The sequence below is a fragment of the Rhinolophus sinicus genome, chromosome 5 (genome assembly GCF_057876585.1).
Source record: "Rhinolophus sinicus isolate RSI-liver-muscle chromosome 5, RSI-T2T, whole genome shotgun sequence".
Lineage (NCBI taxonomy): Eukaryota > Metazoa > Chordata > Mammalia > Chiroptera > Rhinolophidae > Rhinolophus > Rhinolophus sinicus.
In genome coordinates, this window is record NC_142505.1 from 87,858,683 (window position 1) to 87,878,149 (window position 19,467).

Consider the following 19,467-nt stretch of genomic DNA (forward strand, 5'->3'; position numbering starts at 1 on the left):
CACTTAAACAGGAGATTAATTATTTATAATCCAAATGGCATTAGTTATATCATGTATACCATAAATGTTAAGCCTGGAAGGCTTAACATTTGATTGTTTTGGCCTTGGCAAACTATTAGGTGCTCGTTAAACTTCCCTCTGTACCTTTGCCCAACCCAAGTTATTTAGGAACCAATATCAGACTTCTGGTGAACAGCCGAAAAAATGAAACTCACAACCTGGTACTCTGAACCTATACAGATATATAAATCTTTATACTGGTGACTCTGTTTTTTTGTTCTCATCAGCTTTGTGGTTCCTGCAGAAATGGAAGGCTCCCAGTGTCCACTTATTTCTTAGCTGGGACAAGAATGGGATGCAATGCCCTCTTCCACTTGCTGTGAGATGGAAAGGGTGGGGACTACAGCTGCTGGGTGTATTTCAGGCAGAAAGTATAGGCAGCTACCATCCCAGTATCGATCAGTGTCACAAGAAAGCCTGCAAGGTGCGGGTTAAAACCATCAAGAAGCCTTGAGCTTAGAGGGAAATTTCATCCTTCCTATTTATCTTTTGATGAGTGCCTCCTTAGTACCTCTGGACTTAGTACCAGGACCTTTTCCAGGATGCAGAATTACTCCCATTTGGGCAAAAAGAAGGGTAGACTTACCATTCTTAAATTTATAACGGGAGTTGAAAATGTGTGTGTGTGTGTGTGTGTGTGTGTGTGTGTGTGTGTGTCTGTGTGCAGGCACATGTGCCGAGGTTTTGAAACATGCCCATGGACTGCTACAACTAGAGATTCCTTTTATGTTGGGCATGACTGAGGTTTCTTGTTAATTTTCTTCCCTCATTCCTTCCCTTATTAAACATCCACCAATCACCTAGGATATAACATGTACATAAGCAGTGTTAGACCCATCTTCTCAAGTTCCTTTGCTCAAATACTCCATATGACCATCAAGTCATCAAAAGGACCTTGATGACACTGAGCCATCCACTGAAGGTCAAACTAGCTCATCTCCACCAGGTTTGACCTGATACTTATGTCTACTTGACCTTGTATAGGCAAAATTTAAGCAGTTTCCTATCAGTGCTCTGGATTCTAGTGCTCAATCATTTTTGCTGTGGGTCCTCATCATATCTTATGATCAATTTTGTCTCAGGATTCCTATCTTTTTTCTGTTTGAGTCTTGATGAGCTGTTCAGTATGTCTTTCTTTGTAGAGTGACACCTTATTTGTTTCTTGTTCCTGCCTCCAAGGCACTTAAGGTTCTATTCCTGAAACACAACTCAAGACTTGGAGGCCATTGACAAGGTGTGATTTATAATTCTGATTTGATCTTGGATTCCTGTAGCTCTGTCTTGGAAGATGGAGTGAGTTGTGATCAGATGGACTGGGAAATTGGATCATACTATAAAGGATTCATTGTCTGGGATCTGGATTTATACCTCTGGCTCTGCATTGAGCATATTCTCTAATGTAGTCGGCAGGGAGAAAAACAAGTGATTTCAGAAATCACGACCAATGAAGACAGAGAACTGGGTTGAGGCAGCTGTTGATAAAGGCAATAGATGAGGCCAGGGGGCTTATGTAAGGCCACATGGTATAGGTCCTGACTGTAATCTAGGGAGGAGGCAAAGTCCATCCACAGGAATACTTGTAAGGGCCACCAGCAGCAGAAGAAGGCAATCATTGTGGCTGAAAGGATCTGGAAAGGTCGGCTGAACCTGACCAGCTGGCTTTGTCTTAACTTCAAGGCTACAAGGACATAGCAGCAGGTGATGATGGCCAGAAGCAGAAAGTTAAGAATTGACATGGTGCTGTTGAGCTTACAGAGTGACTGGCCAAAGGGCCGGTGGTAGTACAGAGCCACCAAGGTGAGCTGGCGAGGCAACAAGAGGATGATGGGGAAGTCAGCCATGGCCAGGCTGAGGTTCCACACCATGTTGACTGTGCGGGGTGGGTGGAACCAGCTACACAGATGACAGGGCCATTGCCAGTCAACCCTAGGAAGTAAGTCATTGAGTAGACTATCGTGGAACAGGGGTCAAGAGGAGACTTGACTCTCCAAAGAATCATCAACATAGTCTGACAGAGGCGTAGAACTCTCCATGGTCAGCCGTGATAACATAGATATATTCTCCATGCTACTGTAAAATCAGCCAAGGTTTAGTTAGACTCAAACTTCTACAACTGCATACATTGCTTAAATTCTTACCACTTCCCTTCTCATAATAACTGCAGAGAGCATTCATGTCCTTGCTTTAGGATGCATCTTTCTCTACTGGTGATATTCCTTTTCCTCCTTGGTCTGTTCCTCCTCCTCCTCCCTCTTCCTCCTCTTCTTTGATTTTATATTCAGCTTCTTAGCTTCATTTGAGCACTTACTCTATGCCAGCTACTATGCCCCCGACTTTTCATATGATGTTGCATATAATGAGTTAAGCACCTACTATGAATCCAATGCTTTGATCACATTTGCATTTAATTTATTCCTCATAACAAATCTATGATGTAGAAAGGAATTGTTATGGATGAGGAAAATAAGGTTCAGAGAGGTGAGTACATTCCCGAATGTCAGATATCCATGAGTAAAAAACAGAACTGAATTTTGAGTCTAGCTCTGCTTAATTAAAAATTCATAGTCTTGGCACTGTTCTTTGGTTCTCTCTGTATATTCCTCCCTTGGTGTTTTGAATGGGGCTTACACTTATAGTCTCTATTTGGTGTACAAAGGAGTTTTTCCGTACTTCACAGTATTTAACAATTCCCAAGATGGAATGCTTGGCCAAACATGTTTTATTATTGATCTCATTTTACGTGTTTGAAAGCAAAGACTCCAAGAGGCTATTTTCATGCAGCTACAACACTAGGAAGTAGAAGACCTGGGTCTTGAACTAAGACCTCCTGATGCCAAACCCTATCTTTTCCCCACCTCGTCACAATGCTTCTCATTATGGGGAAAGGGTATCTTGAAACTGGTGTCCTGGAGGTGTTGGGCTCTCTCCCAGTGACACCACCCCCCACCTTCTCTTAAGGGAATATGGTCACATTGGCTATATTAGGAGCCAGACATAAGAGTAACATCAATGTCTAATCCTTATGAATTATTATTTTCTCTGTTTCTCAGGGGGAACCTAGTGAGTTTTGCCTCACGTTATTGATATTGCTGTCTATTTCTGTTCTGGTCTCCTATTTCAATATATACATTCCTCAAGCTCTGGGGACAGTCTTCAATCTTATTTAAGCGCTCATGTTTTTGCTTCTACTGCTCCTGCTGCCTAGAATGGCCCCCCTCTATCCTTTCCTAGTGATGAAATTCTGCGCACACCTATTCTAGTAGATTTAGTTGCTTCTCCCTCTGATGACTCATAGTACTCGGTATATGCTTTATTCCAGCAGTAATGCCTGTTTATCAGAAATCATGGTCTCAATCTTCATCTTAGAAGCCACGACTTACTCTATTTCTACTTAAAACTGTAGGCAAGAGACTTACCCTCTCTGAGCTTTATGGTTAGTCATAACTCCCTCTGTTTGCTTCTTAGTCTCTCCAGTCTTGGGGGCATATCTTCCCCTCTCACAGATACAAGAAGAATTGTTGATTTTTCAATCTGTTATATATAAACTTTTATTTATTTTAAGTGTGTTTTTCCAGGACCCATCAACTCCAAGTCAAGTAGTTGTTTCAATCTAGTTGTGGAGGGCGCAGCTCACAGTGGCCCATGTGTGGATCGAACCGGCAACCTTATTGTTAAGAGCACCGCGCTCTAACCAACTGAGCTAACTAGCCGTCCTCTGTTCAGCTTTTTACTTGTCCTTAGAACAGAGTGGCAACTGCCAACCTCCTTACATGTGGAATCAGAAAACAGCTCTACTCTTTCTAAATGCTTTCTATTACCGTTGATGATAATATCTTGGAAGTCCTGCACTTGGCCTTAGAAATGCCAGGAGGACGGAATATTAATTCAGCCTGTATTCTGCAGAGTGTCTGTTTATTTATTAAAGTTTTGGCACGACAGAAGGATCGTACACTGCTAAATATTTAGGGATGCTGTGAAAATCTCTGAGGATTAGGGGCTTCCAGGGCTTCCAGGTCCATTAGTCGGTTTGACTAGCCTGCTATCAGTCCATGCACCTCAGCCGCCTGAGACACAGAAACACATGTGTATGCCCAAATCCACTAGGATAGTTTCTAAACCTTATGCTACATTTGGCATAGTGTTTCTTTTAGCTCTCTTATCACCTGGGAAGGAAAACGAAAAACTGAAAAACAAAAAGCCTTCCCTTCCCCTTTTTAACTTCACAATGTGTATTTTCCTCTAGTGCAGGGCCTGGCACAAAGATGGGATTTACTAACCTATTGTCCCTTAAGGTTTGCTTTGTTTCATAGACAAACTGTAGCACAGCCTCTGAGCTGGCCACAAGAGGGCACTTGTGAACTGTTTTGAAAATTATTCCTGTTCAACATTAAATTTCACAAACTTGCATGGTTTCCCATGGCTTGGACTTCTTAATCCTCCCGGGAAGAAATAAAATGTAGTTATGGTGCTTCTAGACCAGGAGGAGTATCAGACATAACTAATCTAGCTTGTCAACAAGAAGGCCCTAGATTTCAGGACCCGTGATAGTGTCACTCTTTAAAATATTGGTGAGGAATTTTGAGTTATTTTCAATATTTCCAAAAAATAAATATTCGAAGTATTTAAATTGTTATTGAAGATCAAGTAGCTTTGCTTTTGATTTAAATTATTATAACTTCACTAACTTGAGAGCCAGAACCTTAAAAAATTGGGATCCATAGGGAAAAATGATTTATGCATCAGTATTTCCTGAGTTAGAGACTTCTGCTTGTGATACAGCCCCAGAAATGGCAAGTAAGAAGCTTGACCAATCTTGAAGTGGTTTATTGTAGCCTTGAGCACTTTTTTCTTGAATTAAGCTTCAGTTTAAGGAAGCTGTGGTAATCGTGATCATAGAATCGGAAAGGGTAATGAAGATGATCTAATCTATCCCCTTGTGTACTGTAGGAACTTTTCTACAGTAAGTATGACATTAGTCAACCTCTGTTTGTGGGATTCAATACTGAATCACTAAACTGCACATTCTTGTAATTTCTAGTCATATATCAAAAAAGCTCTCAAATTCTATTCTCTCTCCAGATCTATTCTTCATTCATTGTGATAACCTTCCAAGTATTTGAACAATATCTTAAGGTCTTCTTGATTCATCCTGTCTGTAGGCCAATGTCCCCATATTCATTAATTGTCTCTCATATGATCCTTTGAAAGCCTGGATACCCTTCTTAATATGGGTTTGTTGTGGATTAAATATGGCACGTATTGTTTGTAATTCCTCCCACCAAGAAGTAGAGTCCATTTCCTCTCCACTCGGATCTGGACTGGTCTATGGTTTGATTGGAACAATAGAATGTAGTATAAGAGATGCTGTGTATCTTTTGATACTAAACATTAGGAAATCTATTCTTTCAACTTTCCTATCTCGGAATGCCTTTCTTGAACTCATGGAGAAAGCCCCTCTGACCTCCTAGCCAAATGCCAGTATATTGTATATTTAGCTATCCCATCATCAGTATAAATGGATGGAGCTTGTAAAGTGAGATGTGAACACAGGATAGGAACAGAAAACCTTCTTTCACTGGAGAACTGACTTAACTAAGAGTAAGAAGGGCATCCACTGAGAGGTCGAACAGCTAGAGAGTCACAGTCCTTGCCTAGTGAGGAAGGAAAATGCCCTTCTTACTCTATTTGGGCCCTGACTCTCCATGCCAGGCCAAACCCATGGACACCTCACTTTTCTTAGTTTAAAAAAAAATAGGATCAAATATATGGTAATGGAAGGAGAACTGACTCTGGGTGGTGAGCACACAATGGGATTTATAGATGATGTAATACAGAATTGTACACCTGAAATCTATGTAATTTCACTAACAATTGTCACCCCAATAAATTTAAAAAAAAAAAAATATATATATATATATATATGGAGAGAGAGAATATAGAGAGAGAGATTGAGAAAGAGAGAGAGAGACAAAGACAGAGACAGAGAAACAGAGAGACAGAGAAGATATATATATATATGGATATATATCTCCATATATATATATATATATATATACATACATATATACACACACACACAGAGAATAGAATTTGAGAGCTTTTTTGATACGTGATTAGAAATTACAAGAATGTACAGTTTAGTGATTCAGTATTGAATCCCACAAACAGTGGTTGACTAATGTCATACTTACTGTAGAAAAGTTCCTACAGTACACAAGGGGATAGATTAGATCATCTTCATTACCCTTTCCGATTCTATGATCACGATTACCACAGCTTCCTTAAACTAAAGCTTAATTCAAGAAAAAAGTGCTCAAGGCTACAATAAACCACTTCAAGATTGGTCAAGCGTCTCACCTGCCATTTCTGGGGCTGTATCACAAGCAGAAGTCTCTAACTCAGGAAATACTGATGCACAAATCATTCTTCCCTATGGATCCCAATTTTTTAAGGTTCTGGCTCTCAAGTAAGTGAATTTATAATAATTTAAGCCAAAAGAAAAGCTACCAATATAAATTTAAATATAAATTATATATATATATATAATTTATATATGTATATATATATAATTCATATTTAAATTTTGTATATGCCCATATATATTTGCTTAGTTCTGCCCACTGAGAGACTCTTGGAGCAGGACACTCTAATTGAAATGAGCAACCTAGTGCATGGATGATTCCACAATATTACTCTTCTAAAAAGAACTAAGGGTCACTATGGGAGAAATGGTTTATTCCAGGGTTGGGGCAGAGAGTATTGAAGATGAGCCTGGAACATTTTATTATACCAGAAAGCAAGGACTTGCCCAAAGAAGGATGGGGACACACCAGAAGGCAAAGAGGCCAGCTTGAAGGGCTCTCACTGGCAAAATTTAGGTCAATTTCGTTATCAAATAAAACATTATAGTAATGGATTATAATCCATTTAATAAAGTAGGAAACCACGAGTCTATTCTGATATTTAAAGACAAATTGAAAGTTTGATTAGGAATGGGATATTGGTGTAGTTTCAAAATACCTTCCCACAACATAGTTGTTAATTACAAGAGGAAAAAGAGTACAGTGAAGAAGTCTGGTGGACTCCACCTTAATCAAGTTATCAAGATAAACAACATAAATTAGTAAGGGGACAAATCATGTGCTACCTTACAGGACCCACTGAGAACACAGCCTGATTTCTTGTATAACCTGAACCCAGCCATGAGGAAACATCAGACAAGCCCAAATTGAGCAATATTATAACCTGGCTTATAATCTTCAAAAATCTCATGGTCATGAAAGTCAAGGAAAGACTGAGAAACTCTTCTAGGCTAAAGAAGACTAAAAAGACCTGACAACTAAGTATAACACGTGATTCTGAACTGGATCCTTCTGCTATAAAGGACGTTATTGAGACAACTGGTGAAATTTGAATGGGGTCTAAGTTTTAGATGGTCGTAATGTATCAATGTTAGATTACTTATTATGGTATGTAGACAATGTCTTTGCTTATAGTATGCACTAGAGTTTGTGAGTGATGGAGCATTGGGTCAGCGATTTACTCTCAACTGGTTCAGAAAAAACATTCTTTGTACTATACTCAGATCTATGCACATTTGTAAGTCCGAAACTGTTTCAAATTTAAAATCTTATACCAAAATAACCATCCACTATTTGTTTACTGGATACCATGATTCTCCATTCTTCTCCTTCTATATAGCAAGCCAACACAATACGGAATTTGTTAAAGAGAAAGTTATAAGTAAACCTCTCCAAATTTCCCTGGGTATTCAACAATTAAGAAGTAGTATTCATGAACTTGTTGGTAATTGTGATTGCTGTGTTTGAGGTTATGGTAAGGAAGCTGCAAAACTAAAAGTAGAGATGGAGAGGTTGACGGAATAACAACAACAACAACAACAATAACAATCCATTTAATGAGACTTTTGTTAGTCTCATTTTGTAAGTTGATAAAACTGAGGCCCAGAGAGCTAAATTAGCTTCCCCAATGGAAGAGCTGGGACATGAATCCAGACAGGCTGGTCCTCGGACCAGTGCTCTTCATCACGAAAGTAAGCATACGGGCATTTAAGGAACGAAAGCGCAGCCTCACACAGGGACGATTTGGAGAAACTGGAGACATTGTTGAGCACACTTCATCCACTATGCACCTATGTGTGAGGCTTGCCAGAAGCCCACATGCCTTAGTGATAAGTCCCCTTCTCCCCCCGCTTGTACTTCTGGTCCCAAGAGGCATAGTACAAACATTGGAAAATGGGGAAATGACTTATGCGTGAGGCACTCAGTGAGGTCCTGTAACTTGGCCAAGTACACTGTGAACTTTTGATGTTCTTTGGGTCACACCCACATGGAGAACGTGCACTTTGGCTGTTTCTTGTCCGGGTGTCAAGCTTGCACACACAGGACAAGGCAAAGCCAAGGGCTGACAGAGTCAACTGCTGAAGATCCAATGAATCACGTTTAGATTTAGACAGTTTATCACTTCTGTAGACAGCAAAGAGAAGGCTAACCCCAGGAGTGCTAGCTCCCTGTCATTTTGTCTCACACATCAAAAAGGATGACGCCCAAACAAGAGGAACCAGATGACTGCAATGCGAGTTGTGGGATACCCTGTTCCTAAGGAGTCACCTCTAGACTGGAGCTAAGAGGTTTTGGTTTTATATTCTGCCTCTGTATTCTGAGGGGGGGAAGGGCAGAAAGTCCCACAACTCACAGAACCTGAGAGGCAATGAGAAACGTCTTGTGACATCCGTCCAGGCGAGGCAGGTGGGAGATGGCTCGTAGCAGCTCCGACAGGCCTCCCATTCTCTTGCGTTCCAGGAGGATCACAGGTTGTTCCCCTAAGTCTCAGATAAGCTATGGTTCAACTCTTTGCCTGTGTGGATCCCTGCAAGTTTGCCAGGGTACATGGCGAAATCATTCCCCTACAAAGGGCAGTTGAAAGGCAGGCCTTAGGACAGGATCATGGCATGGAAAATGCCCGCTGGACACTGAAGAGCTGTCCTCTGTGGGTGTTGCCCTCCTGTTCGAAGTAGGTGTAGCAGATGCTATCCTGGTCCCCTAAAAAGACAGTAGCATTAGCTGTGAATGTGGGAGTGGGCCATGGATTGGCTGTATGTATTCATCTGGGCCCAGACTCCAGGTCCCTGAAAGGACTTTCTGCCTCCCTTTATGCTGATCTGCTTTATAAACACCTGTGATCAGGTTTCTCCCTGCTCAAGAACCCATATTTCTATTGATCAATTCTTGCCAGATCAAGCTCAGACAGACTTGAGTCTTTTATAGCCATTCCTTCTCCTCAAACTCAGCTGACACAACTCATTGATTGTTTGATTGTAAACTAAATATTTGCTTGATGTCCACCATGGTCAGACACTGAATGAATGGTGGTGAGCACAGGATGAAAGGCACATTGTCCACACATATTTTTTTCAGCCTGTCTGATTGTCTCAGTTTGTTTTCTAAAATAGAACACTGCAAATTCTAGTTGTATTTCTCATCTTCTCTGCTCATTCAAACTTTTGAATTCAAGAACCACTTGAATTCATGAAATCTTCATTGAAAAACCAAGCCTGGATGGATTGTTTATCTCCCCTCTGATGCTCCCTAGATTTTTCTTGGACTGAGTCTTGGTTTACCCATCATTTCCTGTGTTAAATCCTCCTGGGCTCATATTCCATTGGGATTCCCCTGCAGTGCCTAGAAAAGGGAAAGTTAGCTTCAAATGACAATGGGCTGATTTGCACTATATATGGAAAGGAGCCAGGAACAGATATTTTTACTTTTCTCCCAGCTTGATGAGGTTTATATACTGAGCTGTGACATTTGATTATATGTTATATGCTTGGGTTTTTAAGACAAATTTTCTCCCTTTCATATAGACTTAAGTTTAGGCCACGTTGACAATCCAGTTTGCAGAAAGTGGAAGAGGGAAGATAACAGGCTGTAGTTTGTTGTTTCCAATGTGATTTGCAATGAATATCTCCTTTCAGCTAGGAAGAAGGATGTTAGATAAAAATCTCAGGCCAATTCTTTTCTTTTCCCTAATCAGTGTCTTATATCTACATTCAGGTGACTTTATAACTGTTATTCTTCTTACAGAGAAAAAAAAAACTTACCAACTTGCTTCTAACAGTTATTTTTTTTTTTTTTTTTTTTTTTTTAAAGATTTTATTGGGGAAGGGAAACAGGACTTTATTGGGGAATGGTGTGTACTTCCAGGCCTTTTTTCCAAGTCAAGTTGTTTCAATCTTAGTTGTGGAGGGTGCCGTTCAGCTTCAAGTTGTTGTCCTTTCAGTCTTGACTAGTTGTGGAGGGCGCAGCTCAGCTCCAGGTCCAGTTGCCGTTTTCTAGTTGCAGGGGGCACAGCCCACCATCCCTTGTGGGAGTCGAACCGGCAACCTTGTGGTGAGAGGACGCGCTCCAACCGAGACATCCGGGAGCTCAACGGCAGCTCAGCTCAACGTGCCATGTTCAATCTTTAGTTGCACCTTCCCTTGCGGGACTCGAGGAATTGAATCTGCAACCTTGTGGTTGAGAGCCCACTGGCCCATGTGGGAATCGAACCGGCAGCCTTCAGAGTTAGGAGCATGGAGCTCCAACCACCTGCGCCACCAGGCCGGCCCCTAACAGTTATTTTTAATATAATTAAGATGAGGCCAGAGTCATGCCTGATTTGTTGCTGCTGTATTCCCAGAATCTACCACAGAGCCGGGTACACTAAAGGTGCTCAATAAATAGTTGTTGAATGGCTAGTTGAATTTCTACTCCCAATTACAAACTTAACCTCCACAAAAACTCCGTTCGAAAAGTACATCCAAAATTAATTTAGAAACACTGACATTCATTTTTCTTTCTTTTTGTCTTCATGAATTAATTTAGTTAATAAATGCTTACTGGAAGTGCATATTAATTGTCGAAAGGTAAAGAAATACACATCAGAAAAGAGAGGACTCAAATTCTGGCCACATTATTTATTGTCTAAGTGACCTTGGCAATGAATTCATTGCTTCCAGCTTCAGACTATTCATTTATAAAATGGGATAAAAGCTCTTATCAGCAGTGGTTTTGTGAGAATTAAATGGGTACCATATGCAGAGTGTATTGCCTGGAACTGATTAGTGATTCCTAATAATATTGTCAAGTGTGTAGGGCTCTGTGTTCAGATCCAAACATGAACAAGACGAACCGCTCTCAGGATATTTATACATTTTCTGGGAAAGAAGATGTTAGTACCGATAAGTATGCTTCAAAGAGAGACAGTTATCTGTACCATAACAAAGGCACAAGAAAAGGCTAGATGGTTGTTTTGAAATATGTTTTATTATTCTTCAGCCTAGTAGATCAGGAGATGACTGCCATTGAACAGGTAGTTTATCATACAGATCCCGAGAAAAGGGAGCACGCTACACCACAGGGGTGTGGGGAGCACTCACGAAGCACCAGGTTTGTTAGGAGGGGAACAGGAAGTGTGCAAAGCCTTTATTGTGGTTTCCATAAGAAGGGATGTGGGAGACAAGGTAAGCGGGTTTAGGATAGGCTAGTTGGAACAGTGTCAGTGAGCTTTGGGTAGAGGGACTATCCCTAGCTCTCTGGTACCTGGCGCTGGGGTGAGTGGGGCAGGGGAATAGTGACCCAGAGTGTAACACCTCCACGGAGGAGGTGGTTGGCAGGGTGGGCTCTGGATTGGTTAATTTGCATATGAAAGGTGCATTCCCAGGTACATTGCTTGCTATCTCTAGGCATTAAATAGCCCTAGTAGGAGCAATCTCTCCAGGGTCAAGCAAGGCCCCCAACATGTCAAAGCATCAAAAAAAAGGAATAAAGACCCGATTAATGCGATGGCTCAGACCATGGAAGTAGCCGAGTCCAAGTTTCTTTTCAAGTCTGATGGACCCCAATCCACTTGTTCTCTCATATGGCTCCCTATTGGCTTTTCTCTGTTTGTTTACCTGCATATTATCTGTTTATCCCATTACACTGCCAGCTCCTTGCAGGCATGACATTTTCTTGTCTGGTTTACTGCTCCAATCCTCGTTCCTCACACAGTGTCTGGCACACAATCAGTGCTCAATATTTGTGGAACAAATGAGTAAAAACAGCACTGCTTGAAGACTATGTGATATATGTATGTCGATATTTGTGAGTGAGTGACTGTGTGTGTGTGTGTGTGTGTGTGTGTGTGTGTGTAGCAGGTTTTAGTCTTTAGTGTAAGCCAACCATGTCTCCTATTAGGTTTCGGCCAAGACTGCACATCTGGCCGACTACTTGATAGGCCCACCAGAAATCTATAAGCACAGAGTCTAAGGAGCTTCCTGGAAGGAACTCACCTTTGAGACCCGCAGGCAAGCTCGAGACAGTATCACACATACCACACACCTGTGAGGCCGGAAGGGAGAAGCATCTCTGCGTATGGAAGCTGCGTTTGTCCTGGCTGGGTGTTGGCCCTGCCCCTTATGGGTTCATAACGTGGTGCTTGTGGAAGAGAGGCCTATGTTTAAAAACGGAAAGATCTGTTTTTACCAAAAGTGCGACAGCATTGTTCTATTAGTCAGAATCCAGCCAGAAAATCAAAACCGTACCAGGTGATCCAATAGGAAGAACTTAACTTGGAAGGTAATTTGCAAGGTGTTAGAAACACAATATAAGAACAAGTGTGTGGCAGTGAAGGTGAGCCAACCCTGAGACTAGAAAATGCTGGAAGCTGCTACTGATGTTTGGCCAGGAGGGACAGAATGAGAAGCTGGGGTCAGGAGCTGAAGCTGCCCAGTAGAAGCTGGAACAATGGTGGATCTGCCTGGCTTGGGTGGTACCACAGACAGGCATTTTGGGAAAGAGCTGGAGCCATTGAAAAGATGCAGTAACTGCCCAAGATGTCTCCTGAAGCAGAGAGAGAGAGAGACACAAATGTCCTGGCTTCCCCGTTTCTTTCCTCTACAATCTCCTGCCAGTGCTTTCCATTAGCCAGACCTAACCAGACATAGTTGGCAAGAAAGTCTGGAAACCACAGTACGGAAAGCTCGACTTCCTGTATAGTACAGAGCAGAAGAGGGGAAGTGTAGGGAAAGGATTTGAAAGCAATCTGACAAGCACGGATGAAGGCAGTGCTCGTTAGTGTCCGATAAAAAGATTGTGAGATAAAAACAAAGGATGGCATTGACTCACGACCTCTTTATGACCCACCTTGGCCCTGTGAGGGTTTTGGTACATCAGCATCCCTGGCTAGGTGGTACTACCCAGGAGAAATGGAAGTGGTGTTTTGTAGAGAGAGCAGTAGAAGTGGCAGCATCGAGTATGCATGGTAGTAATACATGATCTCCTTCATGCAGTTTATAAAGTAGCAGAAAAATAAATAGCCCTTACAACTAGGTAACTTACAGGAATTAATAACCGGTGACACTTATTAAGTATTCATCTTCATTTGGTTCAGTTATATCCCTTGTCTACATAATTCTATTAAATCCTCTTAGCAATAATACCACACCTGGCCTTGTACTTTAAGGGGCCTACGTCTTGGCATATCTTGCTCAAAATGTTCAGAGCCCCTCCTTGATGGTGGGGGTGACTGGGGCTAGCAGTGCCATTTGGCCATGGAGCCCTGAGCTGGCACAGGGACCCACTTGGGCCCTGACCCCTATTTCTCTCCTTCAAGGTTCTTCCCCACCCCCCTTCCTTGCATGTGAGGCACCAGGTACCCTAGGCACTCCAGATTCGGGCTTACAAATAGGGTCATCCTGGTCCCCATGGCTGAGTCCTGGTTCCAGGAGGGCACCCTTTTAAGCAGATTGTTCTCTGGCCAGCATAGTATTTCTTTTGCAGGATTACAAGGGGTTGAATGGTCAGAATGGTTCTAGAATGCGTATTCTGGCGACTCAAATTGCTTATACAGAGAAGGTCTTGAAAATTTTTTTTCCTCAAGATCACACAGCTTTGGGACTGTCCTGCTGTTAATGTTTAGATGAGAAGACTAATACTATAGATTTAAAGTAAAAAGTCTAATCCAAGATTGCACAAAGAATAAATCGAATCCCAGGGTTTTAAAAAGGCATTTTTGATTTTAAACCCTGAGCCTACTATTCTATATGCGAGCACAGAGATGGCGTACCCCGGGGCTTCCCCAAATAACTGGGAGGAACGAGAAAAGGTACAAGATCTTGCCATAGTAGATGTGTGAGTGGGGATGGGGTGGGTGGAGGTAAATTCTAGAGAAATATGGCACGAAATGCCATTAAGCTGAGTCTGCATTATACCACAGCTGATGGGACCGCCAGCTTGCTTCTCCAGCTGGGTAGCTCCTCAGGTAATATGATTCTCTGAACTTGAAATGAGTAGAAAGCTAGAGGAAAACAACAGCGCTTCCATTCCTTTTAATCCAAATATAAAACCTTCCCTTCTTTTCAGTGCTCTTCCAGGAGAAGGACTCGTAGGATTCTTTGCCTCCCACTGGCGTCTCTGAGCAAGGCTTGTGCAAGAGGTCCTTGAGAAGGCTTTCAGTTAGGGCTCGGTTTCTCGTGGGAACATAGGGGAAAGCAGAAAAACCTCCAGTGTTTAGTGAGGAAACATGATCTTCACGCTCTTCTTCGCTGGGGCGAGTCAAGTGGTGATGACTGAATTTCAGGTCCTCAGTGGGTATATAAATATGTGCGTGTGCAGAAGCAGCTGTTACACTTGGTTCAGCAAGTGGAACACTGGCTCGTGGATTCACTGGGTTTTCCAGTTCAATTTTAAACTCCAAGTAAATATCATAGATAACCTGTCATGAAGCTGGTCACTGTATTCCTGCTGGTGACCATCAGCATTTGCAGTTACTCTGGTAAGTAGCTTGGAACATAGGGTATTTCTCTACTTTTCTGTTCCTAGAAACACAACTAGTGAGCTTAGGCTCCCACTGGAATATGGTAGAGGGAGTTTTGGAACCACCCGACAGTAAGGTTGGAAGGGATTTCAGAGGTACCCTACTCAGCCCTAATCCAAGCCCTAACCCAACACCCCTAGTGCATCCCCCATAAGAAGTGGCCAATTCCCACTGAGGGTCAACAAAGCAGATTTAATTGTTGAACATTCATGGCTATAGTTTTTCTTTATCTTCCTTCATCTTTAGTCCAATCTGACTTGCAACTTCTTTCCTTTATGCTCTTGAAACCATATGGAATCTTTCTTGCTGTCTATCATCTCTAATCAATCAGGTTGCCAGGTTGTTTCTCCTGAGACTTAGCTACATTTATCTGTTCACAAGTTCAATGGGTATTTATTGAGTAGTTACAACTTGTTGGGCACTGGATGAGCATTGGAAGATTCAGAAATGAATCAGATACTGTTCTCAAGATGCTTACAGTCTGGCAGGGGAGATAAGACTTCTGCAGAAGTCAGTGCAGTAGTATATAGCTAGGGCTCTGTGGGAACACTGAAGGGCAAGCAGTTCAGTTCCTAGGTGGGCTATAAAAGCTGGCTTCTTGGAAGAGAATGGAAACTGACTCATTCTTTTTGGAGGGAGTTATTGTAAGTATCAGGAAGATATATTTGGGTCAGTTCCCATCAGAATGCATTGTGATTGGCCACTGCTCATTCAGAGAACAGAGAGCTTTGAGGGTCTTTCCCCAGAAAAACACCGGCGGTGCCAAAAAAAGTCTATAAGTGGACACTTTGATCAACGTTGCTTAAGCAGTAGTTCACTGTAATCAGAAGTGTCTGGACGCTGCTGGTAACCACTTTGAGCACCTCTTGTAATTGCAGAAGTCAAATGTGACTTGTATTCATCTCTTGTTATCGGTATATATTGAGTATTACAATTTTAGTACAGTTTTCCTTTCTTAAAACGTGTATACATTTTTTTGGCACCCTCTGTATAAATACGTACAGAGAAGACACTCACCAAAGTGTTTAAAATAAGCAGTAAGGAAATTAATCATGAGAAACTGGGTGCTGCCCACACCTACTATATATATATTGGCAACTTTGTCTTGTGTTTTTATTGCATTTTCGGCAAATTTGTAACTTCACCAGTTTTAGCTGTTTTGTTGTTCTTTAGTGTCCAGGGACAAGTATCTATTGGCAGAGGTGGCAACTGAAAGATGGGGGAGAGGGAAATAAATATCACCCCTCTGGAAGAGAAAGAGGGGAAATAGGTGGTAGAGGATGAAAGGAAGGCAGGTGCACAGGTTCCATTTTTACAATTTGAATGAGGAAACAAAAAGGATTCTAAAGGAAAATTAACGATGTTAGGGTCTTAGCTAACAGGAGGGTATGCAGTCTATGTGTGAGAGATGTACATGTGTGTTTACATATCTGCACATGTGTTTTATAAAAATATGTCATACATATTTTTTCATTCTCTATACTTTCCCTCTGGTTTCTTTTCTTTGTGAAAGTTGTCTTTCTAAAACTGAAGATATAAACTGCAGTTGTCTCATATAAAAGCCTTGATAGCTCCTCACTGCCCTCGGGGAAAACCAATCTCAAACTTGTTAGTATGGCATTCAAGGCTTTTAAAAATCTGACTTCACCCAAATCTTGCAGCCTCACCTGTATGTCCCTTCAGCACACCCCAATGGAATCTGCACTCCAGCTATTCTAGGGAGGACTCACTATCCTGTGTATGCACTTTCAACATCTTGGTGCCTTTGTTAACTTTGTTCTTTTTAAAAATGCTGTTCCCTTCATTACCTTGTGATCCCGGGATCTGCTGCAACACACTCCTCTAGCTTCTGGGAAGATTCCTGCAACATACTCGCACATTAGAATTAGTCATTGCTTCTTTTGTGTTTCCATAGAGCTTTGTCCCTAATGTTAGCACAGCATAAGCTGCATTGTGACACACAGATTTTCACTGTTCACCAGATTGTGTGAGTTCTCTGAATGGGGTATTCTTGTCTTACTCATCTGTGTAGCTGTACCAACTGGCATAGAGTTGGTGCTCAATTATGTTTGTAGCATTGACTTGAATTAGTTTGGAGCAGTTGTCCTGGACTGTGGTTGGGTGCATTCATATCCCCAAATGGAGATACATTGTAGCATCTCCCCTTTGGTTCCAAACTTGTGGGCTGTGGAGACAGCCATGAGCAAAATACATCCCTATTCAGTCAATCACCAGTATTTTTTGAGTGCTTACTACATTCCAGGGTCTGTAATGAATAAAACATAAATTCCTTGTTCTCATGGATCCTACCTTCTGGAGAGAGGATGAAGGCACACACACAAAAAATTGATTTAATATTTTAGGTGGTGGTAAGAAAAAAATACAAATAGAGGGTGAGAGGGGTGCCATTTTAGATCACTCTCTGAGAATGTAACACTTGAGGACAGACCAAATAATGTGAGGAAGAAAGACCTTTACCTATCTGGGGAAAGAAAGTTCCAGGGAGCTGGGCTAGCAGGTGCAAAGGCCCTGAGGCAGAAGTTTTCATGGGAAATCAAGATGAGTGAGGCTGGAATGAAGTCACTGATGGACAGAATGAAAGGTGGTGAGGTCACAGATAGGAGCGGGATGTTCCTGTTTCACTTGGTCTCTCCTTTGCTCTGTAGCTACTGCCTTCCTCATCAACAGTGTGCCAAATCCTGTCAGCAATGTCTTACCTTCGCCTCTGGAAGTTCTCACCCTCCTGGATCCATTAAAGCTTCTTCTGAAAACTCTGGGCATTTCTGTTGAGCACCTTGTGGCAGGGCTCAAGAAATGTGTGGATGAGCTGGGCCCAGAGGCTTCTGAGGCTGTGAAGAAACTGCTGGTAACTACATACAGCTTGTGGGCTAATTGGCCGAGGGGCAGGGCTTAGTCACCCTGAATGCCTACCCTGTCCATCCCACTCCCACCTCGCCCTATTCTCACTTGTGAGCCTGTATTTCCCCCTTACGGACTATGCTCATATAAAGTTTGCCTCTCCAGGAACCTCAAGGAAAGGGCCATATCTACGCGTAGTTTCTAGCAGGAATATTTGAATGAGAGAGATGTGTGTTGTGCCTTTGCCTGCCATTTCCCAGCTCTGTGATTCTGGCTTGGACTTCGCCACTCTGAGCCTTTGTTTTCCTATCAGTAAAAAGGTGTCTAAGTAGGAGAGAGACTATTTTTGGAAATCTGCTAATTGCATGTAAGCTGCTCTTATTTTTATTACTGTCCTTCTGCCTTTCAGGAGGCCTTATCACATTTGGTGTGACGGCAGGATAAAGCAGGAGTGAAAGTGGAAGGAGGATGATGACCTCCTCCTGCTTGGCTGAAACTGCTTCCATCCTAAAACGCAGTGACCCCTGAAAAGAATGAATAAAGCAATGAATAGATTTCCTCTGGTCCTATTTTTGTTTCTGGGGGCTCTACTCAGAAGGGCCTAACTAGATAACTTTTCCCTTGGGTCATAAACTCTAGAGAGCCTGTTGTTATAACGATAACTCATATTTTCAATAAGACATCCTCATTCCTTCCCCTGGAAGTTAAACATCTCCATTTTCTGCAGCAGTGTTTCCAGATCTTTTATACTCCTATTCCCCTACTTCTAAAGTAATTTTAAAACAAAATGTGAAAGAATTTTCAAAGTACTGTCTGACAAGACTAGGGTCTTACAAACCTCATTGGTTTGCAGTCGATACCACCAGGAGGTGAGTTTCTATTAAGTTGGTAGTGACAGTAGGGCCACTCCATAGCTTCACAGACCCTTCCGTCGAGTTAGGCCTGCACTACATCAGTCTTTGGCAAATGGGTTCTGACCTATCCTTTCCTTTCCCCTGTGCTACCATCTACAACGCTGCCAGAATTAACTTCCCAAGACGTCATTCTGGTTATACACAACCACCTCTAAAATAGATTTCAAGCTCCTGAGCATGGCCTGCAAGACCCTTCATGCCTTGTCCGTTGATACATGTCTAGTCTCATTGATGTTCCTTTCTTCACATGTGTGCTAGCCCCAGCCATGCTGAAGCGAGAGCTACATCTCTTTGCTGCTAAAATATTTATGCCTTAATGAAAAATCAAGTTTCTTCCCACCTCGAACTTCTGCCATAGTCTGTCTTCAGTCCTGATCTTGTGGCAGTCGTGGAACTGTTTGCTCTCAGATCCATTCCCCACCTTTCCCCTGCTCTGCCCTGTGTTGTGGGAAGAAAGGGTCATGAAGCTGACCCCTTCAGGTTGACTTTCTTGAGTTCCGAGGTCAGCTGACATTTGGCTTGTGTTCTGCCCCTGGGAGCCCCAGGCAGGAGATAGGAGGTAGGAAAAGGGAAATCCAGAGTGTGGCCTCCTCTCCCTCCCTATCTGGGAGAAGTCTCTGGAAGTGCCAGTACCATGTCTGAGCCGCCAGATCCTGCTGAATAGGTCTTCATTGGTGCTAGCTTTTGCCAGGTGACTCTGGTTCCTGGCTCTGGTTACACCACCTCTTGCCCTCGGCAGCTTAGGTTGGTAGTGGCTTCCTCCTGTTACCAGTTTCTA

General features: G+C 42.3%; 1 protein-coding gene across 1 annotated transcript; it reads left to right on the forward strand.

Annotated features, from left to right (window-relative positions):
- The first annotated feature begins 14,723 nt into the window (after positions 1–14,723).
- Positions 14,724–18,329, forward strand: SCGB3A2 (secretoglobin family 3A member 2). Its single transcript, XM_019739035.3, has 3 exons — positions 14,724–14,874; positions 17,583–17,782; positions 18,185–18,329. Exons 1-3 carry the CDS (start codon positions 14,820–14,822, stop codon positions 18,206–18,208), a joined length of 279 nt encoding a protein of 92 aa, XP_019594594.2. The 5' UTR covers positions 14,724–14,819; the 3' UTR covers positions 18,209–18,329.
- The last annotated feature ends 1,138 nt before the right edge of the window (positions 18,330–19,467 follow it).

What these genes read in the sequence shown, in the direction of transcription:
- SCGB3A2 (XM_019739035.3), top strand. Translation starts at nt 14,820, where the DNA reads ATGAAGCTGGTCACTGTATTCCTGCTGGTGACCATCAGCATTTGCAGT. An exon ending in CAGCATTTGCAGTTACTCTG is followed by an intron (nt 14,875 to 17,582) that starts GTAAGTAGCTTG and finishes TTTGCTCTGTAG; the next exon opens with CTACTGCCTTCCTCATCAAC. An exon ending in AGGCTGTGAAGAAACTGCTG is followed by an intron (nt 17,783 to 18,184) that starts GTAACTACATAC and finishes TCTGCCTTTCAG; the next exon opens with GAGGCCTTATCACATTTGGT.